Here is a 14,847-nt window from a genome sequence, read left to right on the forward strand (position 1 = left end):
GTCGTGCACATAGCGGTAATGTTGTCATTTTCTATTTATATTTTTCTTAAAAACAAATAAAAATATTATTTAAAATGAGGATTATTTTTTTAATCAAAAAATTATTTATTTACATCTTTTGTCTACATACTTAACCCTACTTCGAATTATTTATTTAGCATACTCACCCATTTAAATATAGTGTGTTGTGTATATATATATACACATTTTATTTTTAATTTTTTATGTATTTATTTATATTTTTCTAATATCTTTTAACATACCATATCACGTCAAATAATAAATATATAAATTAATAACATGTTTTGAAAAATAAAAAAACCATAGTAGCAAGTGTTCATCTTAAGTAATTTTATTAATTTATTTCATTATTAAATATGAATAAATATAATAATATTGCCCCTCAAATGCATGACATGTAACTTAAAATTGGATGGAAAACATTAAATTTAACGGATGGGGTGCAAATCGGCAATTTACCAAATTTAGGAGGTAAATTGACTTAAATGCAAGTTCAGAGTGCAAACTGACAATTATGACCAAATTTAGAATGCAAATTGACATTTTTGCCAAAAACACGTTACAAATTAAACTATAACGGAAATGCTAGACCTTCTATTAGATGGACTCCCTGGACTCCTATACTGTCATTCAATAAAGAAACAGCATTGAAGAATATGATCGAAGGCAACGACGTTAACTAAGAGGCAAGTCTGTCACTGAACATAATATAGCTCAAAATTAAGGAAAGGTGCAATATAAAAATAACAGACATACAAACCTCTGCTAGGTTGTAAGGCAGAGGAGGATCATCATCTGCTGTAGGAGCCCAGAGGTCTACAGTCTCTCCTAATGCACAAGTTGCAATGATAGGAAAATGTGGATGAGGCTTGATTTGCTCTACGCAAATCTCTATAACATGAACGAGAGCTCCATTCTTCTTCCAGATAAATATGTTGCCACATCTGCTCCCAGTCGCGACATAGTCATCATTTGGAACGAAAAAGCTTAGTCCTCTTGAATGACTATCATTCCTATGTCCGAAGAAACTTTGTGGCCTTTTAAATTCTTCAGGTATAGCATAAGACGGTGAATCACCTCCAAATCCCATTTCCTTCTGAAACAAGTAAGTCAGTTCATCATGGTAGCTGACAAGAAGTTCACTGGAGTTGGAGTAAGCCAAATATGTCCACAGGTTCATCTTTGTAACTTGATGCATATCCCTGCTGTAATTTCCTGATGTCGTAGATACGAGCATATACATCAGTACCTCCTGTGCAGAAGTAATTTGGATTTCTTGGATTTATTACTATATCATGCAACGATATCTCATCTATGTTAGTACTTTCCTCTAGCATGATATATATGACTGTTGAATGCATGATAATCAGATTTCTACAATGAGTTAGATATGGCAACGACGTACAAACTTTTCATGATTCCAACTACACGTTTTTTAGTTACACTTGATAAGGGAATAACCTCGACTTTTCTCCAAATAAATTTGGTATCATTAGTTGGATAGCCAAAGAGCCATAATTTAAGTATATGCACTTAAATATATTAGGCTAAGAGCTAAGAAATGCTGTTATAATTACAATCAAGTCACGAGCAATATTCTATGCTTCAATATTTTAGCATAATTAATGCTACACATTACGCCACCAATACTTTGACATGTTAAAAATCTTCTGAGATTATTTAATAACTACATATGTATGTACTTATCAGATAGCCTCGAAGATCCTAAAAAACAATATTCTCGTAAATGTGGATAGTTATTGTATCCACAAATTACCTATTTAAAACCTTGTTGTGATTATTATTATTATTATTATTATTACCACAAATAACGTTTTAAGCCATGTACATTCCTATAGTAGTAGCACCTAGTACTCCGAGAACACACGATGTTGTCTCTTATATGACACATTCACCTGATACAATAATTAAACACAGTATAATTAGCATGACCCCGTAATCTCACTAAACAGATTCAAATTACATTTGAAACTCCCTAAAAAGCAAAGGAAGTTCGATCGAAATACACAAGATCCCGCCACCTATTTTTAATCAAATCATACGAGGAAGAAAAATATCTGATCTAATTAAGTCTATCTCTAACATGACCGCGCTGTTAAACAGCGACAAGCGTGGCCCGTGGACCAACTGTACCGATACTGTCCCAACTTAGCCACCTCACAGGTGTTGGGTTTTAATCACAAAAGGCCTCGGTACAATTGGTTATTATCCACCCACTTATAAGCTTTATTTTCTTTGTCACTTCTTAGATGTGAGATCTCTCCTCTCCAACACGCCCCCTCACGTGCAACCTAATTTTTAGGTCTGCACGTGACAGATTAACATCCCACATACTAGGACGAAATGTTAAACAGCGACAAGCGTGGCCCGTAGACCAACTGTACCGATACTGTCCCAACTTAGCCACCTAACAGGTGTTGGGTTTTAAACACAAAAGGCCTCGGTACAATTGGTTATTATCCACCCACTTATAAGCTTTATTTTCTTTGTCACTTCTTAGATGTGAGATCTCTCATCTCCGACACACCCCCTCACGTGCAACCTAATTTTTAGGTCTGCACGTGACAGATTAACATCCCACATACTGGGATGAAAAAAACTAAGGTCCAGTAACCAACGACACTTAGTGGCCATCCAATCGGAAATCCTCCGATGACATGACAAAGTGGCACCCAACTCGGGCCCACGAAAGATTGGAGGCGCGACTGGAGAGGGACCCGCTCTGATACCATGTTAAACAACGACAAGCGTGGTCCGTGGACCAACTGTACCGATACTGTCCCAACTTAGCCACCTCACAGGTGTTGGGTTTTAATCACAAAATGCCTCGGTACAATTGGTTATTATCCACCCACTTATAAGCTTTATTTTATTTGTCACTTCTTAAATGTGAGATCTCTCATCTCCAACACGCGCATAGTAGCAATTGCGATTCTCTTATCATCGCTGAGAGGAAGGATCTTTATACGACTAACACTGCTCGAGTGGCCGGGATCGTAAGAGAGTCTTTTAGTTTTAGCTTTCCAGTCCCAAAATACGAGTTCTTTTTCATGGGAACCCAACAAAAGCAGGTCGCCGCCGGAGTTGAATTCTATCGACTTAATCCTCCTGAGCTCTAGCTAGCTTCTCCAGATGCCCTAATCGTTCTACAACACTCAGAGTCGCAAATGATCGGCGGGCGAAGCGTGTGGGGTTACACTGACCGGTTTCTCTGCTATGAAACCCCTGTTGGATTCCCATTGTTTCAGATCAATCAGAGGTGGATATGACGCAGAGAAAACAAACACAACTGAAACTAAGGGCCTAAATTTATCCCCAATTACCAGATGATGCTGAATTAATTTACTCGTGGATTCTGACCTGAGCCATATATGCCATTTCCATAAACACCTACGTAATATGGCGTTTTTCGTTTTATTTCTTTTTTTGGATGATAAACATCATGCCGTTATTTGTTGTTTTTATATTGCATTTTTATTCTGTACTGAATGTCTATTGTCTACCGAAAAATGACGATGCTATGGTTCAAGAAGAAAAATATAAACGATTCAAAAGATGAGTTTGTGGGTGGCGGGAAGCTATTGAACTTCTCAATATGCCCTTATATGGAAAATTCTAGTCTACGCTGCAGTAGCCTCTTTCTTCACACATTATCACACACACACACCTCATGTGCATGTTATGACATCAAATCTATACCACACATCAGTGTATGTATAACATACACTACTGCACAGCAGATGAACCCCCTTATATTATATAAAAAATTACCAACTTGACTATGTGTAGTAAATTGGCAAAATTAATATGTAACTAATAAATGTAAGGTAGCAAATCGGCAAGTAATCGAGCTTCAAAATTATAATTAACAGGGACTACAACACTTGTTGGACGAACTCGATCCGGCGCGAGTAATATCATAGTCCTTATTGGGCACTCCAAGACTAAGAAATATTGATCGAGTTTAATGTTATAGTAGATCAGGAATTGAACAGTGTGCAGATGGGAATCAACGCATGCATTTGACATTTGGAATCCTCGGTTACATATATCGATTTTCCATTCTTCCATTAGTTCCATATATACATGTATGTATGTACGTATTTGCTTGAGATTTTTATGCGTATACTTGAAAGATGTACGTTCTTTAATTCGCACGCAAACTGCTTGTTTACCTCAATTTTTATGGGTCATCCATCTGCCGAAGTCTGCTCTCTCCAAATGCACAAGTTGCAATAATATGCAAAATGTGGATGACGCTTAATTTGCTCTACGCTTGCAAACTCCTTCGCCTGCAAAATACTACTCTCGCGCGTGCGCATGTTTATTCGTAAGGTAATATATGTATCTTATTCAAATCAAATCAAATATGTAAATATATTCTCATCAATCAATTACGATTGAATTAACTCAAAAGAAACAATACAGCTTTTTCAATGATGAATGAAATAACACCATTGACGGTCGCAAAATTAATAGAGATGACAACCTGATAATTCAATTCAATATCATCAACTAAAAGGCCATAAGACCAGCAAACAAAAAAATCACTGATATGAACTAATGAAGTGCCTCAATCTACCGTATAAAATGAAGTACACTTGCATGTGAGTAAAGCTACTCTACATGATGTATATTGTTGGTTATACAAACTTATTACGTATGTAATTAACGAAATAACTAACCAGTCGCGCGCACGGCGCACCTGAATTTTTTCTCATTACAAACGAATATCTATGAGAGAGACGGTTAGAAGAGAGAGAGAGAGAGAGAGAGAGAGAGAGAGAGAGAGAGAGAGAGAGAGAGAGAGAGAGAGAGAGAGAGTCTGTTAGAAGAGTCCCTGAATTTTCTGGCGAGGTCAAAAAGCATCTCGGTACCTCACACACTCATTTTTACACTCACAATCGAAAACCCAAAGCTCTAATTCTCTCTAATGGCGACCCCTCTCCCCTCGACAATCCTTATCATCAACCTGTTGCTTTCCGCCGTCTGCTTTCAGGTGGCAACAACACCTCCGCCGCCTGGGCGCCTCCACCACATGCCTCTCCCACCTCGATTTTGGCCTCCGCTGCCCCACAGGATCAGTACAACGTCGTCTCAGCTTCGCCGTCCCCACCACTCCTCTCTCCAACCTCTCCATCAGACTTCCTCTCCATACTGGAGTTTGCCCCACCGTGCGACGACGTCCCGTCGGGACGTCCGGTAGCGAAAGTGGGATTGCGAGTGGAGGACTTCGCCGCTGCCGAACTGGCCGTCGACTACACCGGACTTGAGATACCTCATATGACGGTGTTTGCCTCTCGGACCTCTCTAAGCGTCGAACGATCGCGACAACGCAGCCGCTCTTCCACCTCCGTCGCCCCCAACTGACGACGACGACGACGAAGACTCCGCTCTCTTCGACCTCCGTCGCCCCCTGTTAAACAGCGACAAGCGTGGCCCGTGGACCAACTGTACCGATATTGTCCCAACTTAGCCACCTCACATGTGTTGGGTTTTAATCACAAAAGGTCTCGGTACAATTGGTTATTATCTACCCACTTATAAGCTTTATTTTCTTTGTCACTTCTTAGATGTGGGATCTCTCCTCTCCAACACGCCCCCTCACGTGCAACCTAATTTTTAGGTCTGCACGTGACAGATTAACATCCCACATACTGGGATGAAAGAAACCAAGGTCCAGTAACCAACGACACTTAGTGACCATCCAATCGGAAATCCTCCGATGGCATGACAAAGTGGCACCCAACTCGGGCCTACGAAAGATTGGAGGCGCGATTGGAGAGGGACCCACTCTGATACCATGTTAAACAGCGACAAGCGTGGCCCGTGGACCAACTGTACCGATATTGTCCCAATTTAGCCACCTCACAGGTGTTGGGTTTTAATCACAAAAGGCCTCGGTACAATTGGTTATTATCCACCCACTTATAAGCTTTATTTTCTTTGTCACTTCTTAGATGTGGGATCTCTCATCTCCAACACCCCCTACCGACTACAACGATGACAATGACGCCGCCATGCATTCCCCACCGTGCGGTCATCAGGACAACGACGACTCAGTCGACGCTGCTCTCCCCCCGCCTTCGCCACGCGCCGACACTCGTGCCGATGATGACGTCTCCGTGCGTCGCACACCGTCGGGTAATAACGGGTACGGCTCTCTAATTACCGTAGGTGTTAAATTTGGTGCTGGTTTGTGCTGTATTGGTATTGTTTTTGGTTTAATCTACTGCTATTGCCCATGGGTTTGCATTTGTTGGGAATGTTTCGGTTCATTGATGACGACAATACTCAGCATAGTAACCGGCCGTCCCACCGGGGTTAGGGAAGGTGTGCGCCACCGCGTGCCACTGATAGCTAGTGGTGCTGCAGGTGGTTTGGTCAGTGGATTTAGTTGGGCAATGTTTAAGTGGGGGCGGGGCGGTAGAAGTGCCGGACTACCAATTACAACGAAGACTAACGGTTCCGGAGGGGCAGCATTAGTAGTCTCGGGATTAAAAAATGTAGGAAGGTTTGGGATGAGAGGGTTGAAAAGGTTGAGGAGGAGTACTGGTGGTGGTGGAGAAGCCACCGTCCAGACGTCATCGGTCGAACCAGCTTTATCAGCTTATTGACCTATTTCGTGCCAACGATTATTGGGGTATCTGTCCTGTACATCTTCATCAAAGGACCGATGGCAGTGTTCAACAGTTTAAAAGCACGTTTCAGCCGCCGGCAGACTGAATATGCATCATCGGGCACTCAGACCGAGACCGAATCAGAGATGGAATCAGTGATCGAATCGACGATCGAACCAGAGACTCAAGTGGTGGGCGGGGGAGTTCTGGCCTTCATCCAGGTAGTCTTGATTGATAAACCAAGGGAAGTACTCAACAGTCTGAAAGCACGATTCCACCGCCAGCGTCCTAAGCATGTCTCCATAGGGGCTCAGACAGACCCTGTGTCACAGGTGCCCACAGGGACTCAGACCGACCCTGTGTCACAGGTCCCCATAGGTTATTATTATGATCCGATGGAGATGGCGAAGATGAGAGCGCGACATCCGGCTATTTTCGAGCAGTAATATTGCGTCTTAGTTAATACAAAAATATAAGATGTCTTAATTAATCCTTCAGACGCCTAGAAGCACAATTTAGATATGATTTCCCTTTGTATTTGGTCGTTGCTTACATGGACATTGTTTTCCTATTCAATATCGGTTATTAAAGTAGTAGTAGTCCAGTTCAAGTTTGGAATCCTAAATTTACACGGACATGATTTCCTATGTTTCCTACCCTATTCTGGTAAATGATATGTGTACGTGTATATATATGTGTATTTGACTGTGGTGAAGCATGGAGAAGAAAGACAAAAAAATGATTCGTTCCGGTGGTGTTGATCCTCATCATGAAAATCATGAGAGTAATCATGATCAATATTCTGAGCTTTTGGAAGGAGTTCCTATTGATTATGCCAGATCAGTTGAATGGAAGCTTGTCGCCATCACCGAATTAGATCCAGCAGAAATCAAATTTGTGAAGGGGATGGAAAGGTTTATTATTCACGAATTTGATGAAATTGATCAAGAGAGATTGAAGGTTGTGGAGACTCTAAATGCTCGACTTATGAATCTAAATGACGCCTTAGCGTACAAAGCCACTATTAACTTTTCTTGTCTGTGGACGGCAACTGAGAATACACACATAAAGGCATTATTCAAGTGTCTAACCTACTTAATTACTTCATTCCAGTCGACAGCAAAATTATTTGATAACGAGGATATTGATATATCTGTGCTGGCCGATTTGGCTGGGACACAACTGGAGAATATCAAGGCCTACAATTCAGAAAATTTAGCTTTACTAGAAGTTAAGAACTTAAACGAGGTGACGTTGCAGGACATTAGCAATCAGTACTCGACCTTCTACAAAGGAATAAGGAGTTTGAACATGAAAATCGAAATTTTGAAATTTCACACAACCCACCCGCGGTGTGATCTGAAGGCTTTGGTGGACAGATTTTCGGCAGCGCTGGAAGGTGAACTCCGGCAATATGAGGAGGAACTAGAGACCAATATGTCCAAAGTGATTCAATTAATTATAAATCAATCCTGTTATCCTGATTCTTGGACGGCTACTTTTCTGTCTACTGTCATCGTGAAGCCAATTTCGCACCTGACGAGACTACTAGTTGAGAGAGATTGGTATAGTAAGCTTCATAATAGTCGAAGCTATGAGAAAGACAAAGACCTTTAAGCTTGTTTAATTACCTGGAATATCGATGCTTACTAGCAAGCCAGAAATAGTAGCAAGCTGTAATTTCATTAATCTGCCATAGCTAAATTTCCATGTATGATGTTATATTAACTTTCTATTAATTGGATTTCGTTGTACAATGAATTGTCCTCTATTCTCTTCTTGACGTCTTCTCTGATTGGCTTCTCAAATCTAATTGCTTGCTTTTTTTACTCAAGTTGATGTTGATGAGTCCAAGGAACTGAAGGAAGTAAGACGTGGTACAACATACAAGGGTGGTAATTCGGTTGCTTGGTTAGGTATGTGAGGGTTATTCGATATATATTTGCCAATCTGGATAATGACTGTTTAGAAATACAGCACAATTAGATAGAGAAGATGCAATGTATAATAAGGAGGATCGATACACAGTGCAGCGCTCTATACAGACTAAAGCTTCAGGATTTTTGTTGTTGTGTAATGTTGCAAGATTGCGAAAAATACATTTTTTTTATGAGACATGAAGCAGTTTTCCAAGGACCTAATTATTTATTTATTTATTTATACTCTGTAAACCTTTGTTACTTCTTCGTATATTAGATAACACGGAACATATAATTTTACGCACAAGTATGAACTTCCGAATTTATATTTAGTCCCTATAGACATAACCATGATCGTTAAGCAAACACAGCATCAGGGGCAGCCTATCAGTAATCAACCATCAGTAATCAACCAAGAACAAATCACCACAGTTACGCATTGTTATTTGATTCGTGTTGACTGTTGAAGAAGAGAGCATGAGTTAAACCAAGTTAGAAACCATTTTCTAAAGACATTTCGCAGCGAATTTCCTTCATAAACCATTTTCTAAACACGAATGGGCCAAAAGGCCCTGATATCTCGGCGCGAATTGTTACAACGGTGCACAAAACGGTGCGTTTTGAGTTTTCAAATTCAATTTTTTTTCCCATGGAGGCTAAGCAAACCTCACCGCCAAAATCACCGGCCTACAAAGCTCTACTCAAAGCCGGTCCAAATCTGAAGCCTCTGCAACAAGCGCACGCCCACATTGTGGTCTCTGCCTCTCTGGTTCTCACCGCAGCTGTTCACTCCTCACGAAGCTGATCTGTCTAGCTCTCGAAGCCGGCTCCATTCTCTAAGCTCGCAATCTCTTCCTCTCTGTCCCTCACCCGGACTCGTTCCTCTTCAACTCCATCATCAGATCTTCCTCCAAATTCGGCTTCCCGATATACTCTCTCTTGTTCTACCGCTCCATGCTCGGTTTCCGAACCCCGCCCAGTAGTTACACCTTTACCTCTCTGATCAAGGCCTGCGGCGATCTCTCGGCCCCCAGGCTCGGTCAGGGCGTGCACTCGTGTGCGGCTGCGGCGAGAAACCGTTTGTCCAGGCCGCTCTTATTAGTTTGTATGCGAAATGCGGCGAGTTTGGGGTTGCGCGGAAGGTGTTCGATGGAATGCGTGAGAGGACTGTTGTGGCGTGGAATTCGGTGATTTCTGGGTACGAGCAGCACGGGCTTTCGAGAGAGGCGATTGAGGTGTTTAAGGAGATGAGGGGATCGGGTGTTGAGAAGGATTCGAGTAGCTTTGTGAATGTCTTGGCGGCGTGTTCGCAGTTGGGGGATGTTGGTTTGGGGTGTTGGGTTCATGATGAGGTTGTTAGGAGGGGTATGGAGATGCATGTGGCGCTAGGGACTTCGCTGATTAACATGTATGCTAGATGTGGGAATGTGAGGAAAGCGCGAGAGGTTTTTGATTGTATGGATGAAAGGAATGTGATTACTTGGACGGCTATGATTTCGGGGTATGCAACAAATGGTGATGGTAATCAAGCTATGGAAGTCTTTGGTGAAATGGAGGCTCGTGGTCCAAGGCCTAACACCGTGACATTTGTGGCGGTCTTGGCGGCTTGCGCTCACGCTGGGCTTGTTAAAGAAGGGAGGCAAGCGTATGCAAGCATGAGGCAAGAGTATGGATTAGTGCCGGGAGTGGAGCACCGTGTTTGCCTGGTTGATACGCTTGGGCGTTCTGGGCTTCTCGATGAGGCATATCAATTCATCAAAGAGCTTAGTCCGAGAGAGGCAGCTCCACCACTTTGGACTGCAATGCTTGGGGCATGCAAGATGCATAAGAATATTGATCTTGGTGTAACGGTTGCAGAGCATCTTTTGGAGGTTGAGCCTGAAAATCCAGGCCATTATGTGATGCTTTCGAACATATATGCATTGGCTGGCAAGATGGATAGAGCGGAGATGGTTAGAAACATGCTGAAAGGGAGAATCTTGAGCAAGCAAGTTGGCTATAGTACTATTAATGTTAAACAGAAAACACATTTGTTTAGCATGGGTGACAAATCCCATGAGGAGACAAATGAAATCTATCTGTTTTTAGATGACTTGATGTTGCGATGCAGTGAAGCAGGGTATACACCAGCACTGGAGTCAGTGATGCATGAAGTGGAAGAAGAAGAGAGGGAATATGCCCTTACATATCATAGTGAGAAGCTTGCAATCGCATATGGGCTAATAAAAACCAGAGATGGTGATCCCATTAGGATTGTAAAGAACCTCCGAATGTGTGAGGACTGCCATGCCGCTATTAAGTTTATCTCAGTTGTTTCCGAAAGAAAGATTATTGTTCGGGATAAGCTTCGTATTGGAAGTATCGTGGTGGTGTGTTGAAATATTGGCGGTGAAGCCATGGCTGCAGAGTGCTGCAGGGAAGAAAGGCTGTAGAGGCTGTGCAGGCAGAGTTGCAAGTGGAACTGTAGCCTGCAAGTGTAGCTGTGCTTGGTGCAGGGCTGCAAGCATACCTGCTCTCTCTGGCGAATGGTGAAGGTGAAGCGAAGGATGTCATTTGCTCAAGTTGGTGGTCGTTTCCTTCATTTGGTGTCGTTTGAAGCTCTTCCTACAGTATTTAATGCAAGATCAATTTTGCAGATTTTCTCTCCTCAATTCCTGGTTGTTTGTCACTCAATCAACTACTATTCCTTAATTTCTGGTTTCCTTGGTTTGTATAAATCTAGTTTCAACTTTGTACTGTACACAGTAGGTTAACAACTTTTTTCTTGTTATTTAAGTTCTCTCTTGTTCTTGTAATCTTCAACTGAATGTTTACTTAGAACATTTTGCCAAGTTCAGTTCACCATTTTCAACATGGTATCAGAGCAGGTTTCATGGCCTGTCTCTTTTACTCTGTTTCTTGATCGATTTCTTCATCCTTCATTTTGGAGGAGAAATCTCATCATCTGATTTATTCTTCTATCATTAGGAGAGACATCTGTTTGAGTTCATAACTCCTCATTTCATTTCTTCTTGGCCAATTTATTATCTCTTCTTCCATTTTGAAGAGATTTGTTGTCGTCAAGATCTGATTTCCTCATCTCATTTTAGAGGGGAGATCGGTTTAGAGGTACTTCTGCAACCTCATCATATCCGATGTTGGAATATCAGAGTCTTTTTCAGTTTCATGAAAGTGAGAACAAGAGGATTTGTCTTATGGCCATCACGTTTGGTGTTGTTTTTCAAGAGTGTGTTTGGGTCTCGATTCAAATCATCTCCGATCCGCCCACCTCGGCTCTATGCATCAGGAAGTCGTCATTCGTCGGAGTTTTCATCGGATCTTCTCCCAACTGACCGCAAATCTTGATTTCAACACCTTCTGTTTCATTCACAGTCAAGCTCGGCTGCTCAGTCCATGTTTATTTCTCCGCTGCGTTTCTCTCTCTCAGTTGAGCTTGGTGTTGGTTGATTACTTTTTTGTGATTTTGGGCTTCCATCGAAATCCCTGGGGCATTGAAATTGTTGTTGTTGTTTCATTTGCAACGAAGCAACCATGCGCCCATCACCTGTTCGACAGAATGCCTAAGAGAAGCATGCTTGGGTCATATCCCAATTTGGCTTCAGGGGGAGCCGATTACTGATGTGGCTGCTATTGTTGGGTCATATCTCAACTGCCATTCTAGAATCTTGTGTTCTCCTTTATTCATTAACCCGGATTCGCATTTAATCCGGAATCATCTCGGACCAGTGAGAGCTTCATGCCCACCTCATCAAAACCTACCTGCACAAAGATTCATCTTCAACCAAGCAAGGTTTGTGGGGAACAATTTGACCTTCATATTCATTCTCAACGCCTGTGCTCGAGTTTTTTTTTTGGATATTGTATGTGGCCAAAAGGCTCAAGCTTGTGCTTTGAAACTCGGGTTCGAATCGTATCTCTATGTTTCCAATGTTTTGATTCATATATATGGGAGTTGTGGTGATCTGGGATGTGTCATGAAGGTGTTTGATAAAATGCTTGTGAGAGATGTGGTGTCTTGGAACTCTTTGATATGTTGGCATGTCAGTAGTTGCTAGGTGAATAGGTGATGCTTTGCTCTAAAGTCACTTTCGTGGTGGAATGTATCATCATGTGTTGATGTTGAAGGCTTGTTTGAGATGGTTAGAGGGTGTCCTCTGCTAGATAGCATGATCAGTTATCTTCATTTTCAGCAAAGGTTTATAACAATTGTGGAGAACTGCCGAAGTTCAAATGTTTTGAATATTTGAGTTGGGTTTCAAGATCAGATCGAGGGCGTGCAAGCTATGAGAAAATCATGATCTAATTTTCAGTGTATATGTATCAGGGGCTGTGTTCTTGTTGGATCATGGAGTATCTATTTTGTCATTGATCATTGTCATCTTATATTCTAATGATGGTATAGCTTCAGGGTTTGCACATCAGACTTCTTTCTTTAGTGATTGAGCATCATGGCATAACTGACGTGAGATAGATTTGATACCAAAGCTTGCTGATCATGGTTCATATAGAAATCTAATCAACATTCAACTAATTCTCAGCTGTTCTTTATTCTCATTGCATTTTATACTAGTACCTCCCTCATTGGACCTTCCTCTGAAATTCATAAACCTACCCATCCATCCATTCATAACTTCATTAGCCTTCATCTCTTCATGTTTCATACCATATCATAGGTTCATAGCCTTCATATTGAAATATTTTCATTTAATATTTCAAGTTCATGATAAATATGGTTTCATTCCATATTTTCATTCCATATTCCATTTCATATTTCAAACCCCTATCATATCATAGGCTTATGAAATTTTCTTAACTTACCCCATATTTCATCTCTTTCAACTCCACCACATGTCATATTTCATGGAGTTTGACAATATTAGAAATAGTGGCAAGCTTGGCTGTCGCTTCTCTCTCGCCTACGCTTGAGGGGGAGTATTGGAAGTATCGTGGTGGTGTGTTGAAATATTGGCGGTGAAGCCATGGCTGCAGAGTGCTGCAGGGAAGAAAGGCTGTAGAGGCTGTGCAGGCAGAGTTGCAAGTGGAACTGCAGCCTGCAAGTGTAGCTGTGCTTGGTGCAGGGCTGCAAGCATACCTGCTCTCTCTGGCGAATGGTGAAGGTGAAGGCGAAGGATGTCATTTGCTCAAGTTGCTGGTCGTTTCCTTCATTTGGTGTCGTTTGAAGCTCTTCCTACAGTATTTAATGCAAGATCAATTTTGCAGATTTTCTCTCCTCAATTCCTGGTTGTTTGTCACTCAATCAACTACTATTCCTTAATTTCTGGTTTCCTTGGTTTGTATAAATCTAGTTTCAACTTTGTACTGTACACAGTAGGTTAACAACTTTTTTCTTGTTATTTAAGTTCTCTTTTGTTCTTGTAATCTTCAACTGAATGAAACACTTAGAACATTTTGCCAAGTTCAGTTCACCATTTTCAACACTTCGCTTCCGCCATTTCAAAGATGGCTCTTGTTCATGCCTGGATTATTGGTAGAATGCTTGGTGACTCAATGTTTTTTCCCTTCTCCTTCTTCTTCTTCTCTCTCTCTCTCTCTCATATTTGTGGATTGACAATTACCAATGGCTTATAGTAAAACGTAGAAGGACGAGACGCCAAGTCAAGCTCATGCAAGGAAACAATTTAAAAAGCAACCGTTCATAGTTCCCAATTTAAGATGCTAAAATGAAAGGCATTATCAGTGTACAAAATTTGACTATTGGTAAATGCATGGAACATATATAAAAAGGTTAGATCCTTTTCAAATGAGCAACTGGACGTTTGGGAATGAGAGTTTAATATGACATGAGCATGTGATAGACCACTCCTATGCTGTTTAATAAAAAAATTAATGAGTAATTAATCTGCTGATGTTAACAGAGAGGAAACATTCCACGTTAAATATTAAAGAGAGTAATTTAATAATTGGTCCAAGAGATTCTCTGGCGTCTGTGAGATTTATAACCCACGAGTGAGCCCAAAATGGCCGAAAGAGACAAATAGACGGAGCAAGCCCACTATGAATTAACCCATTATTTTGCGGCTTTTGCCTATTTTGGGTTTGTCAGAATGAACAGCCATTACTATATACTGAGGACCTCTGAAATATCTGCATGGATCTTTAATATTTTCTTCCACCAATATTATAGTTAATTTCAAGTTTTGTAACGACTCTATTCTTGATCTCAATTTCAAGTGTTTGTGACGAAGAAGTACACCCCCGGTTTTTAGGCTCCGAGTCAAGATCTCATCGGCTTTATGATACCTCTT

General features: G+C 41.2%; 1 protein-coding gene across 1 annotated transcript; it reads left to right on the forward strand.

Moving 5' to 3' along the window:
- The first annotated feature begins 9,230 nt into the window (after positions 1–9,230).
- Positions 9,231–10,959, forward strand: LOC126785652 (pentatricopeptide repeat-containing protein At2g33760). Its single transcript, XM_050511263.1, is given in 3 exon segments — positions 9,231–9,338; positions 9,341–9,620; positions 9,623–10,959. Coding segments are annotated over 3 exon segments (1,725 nt in total).
- The last annotated feature ends 3,888 nt before the right edge of the window (positions 10,960–14,847 follow it).

Source organism: Argentina anserina, chromosome 3 (genome assembly GCF_933775445.1).
Source record: "Argentina anserina chromosome 3, drPotAnse1.1, whole genome shotgun sequence".
Classification (NCBI taxonomy): domain Eukaryota; kingdom Viridiplantae; phylum Streptophyta; class Magnoliopsida; order Rosales; family Rosaceae; genus Argentina; species Argentina anserina.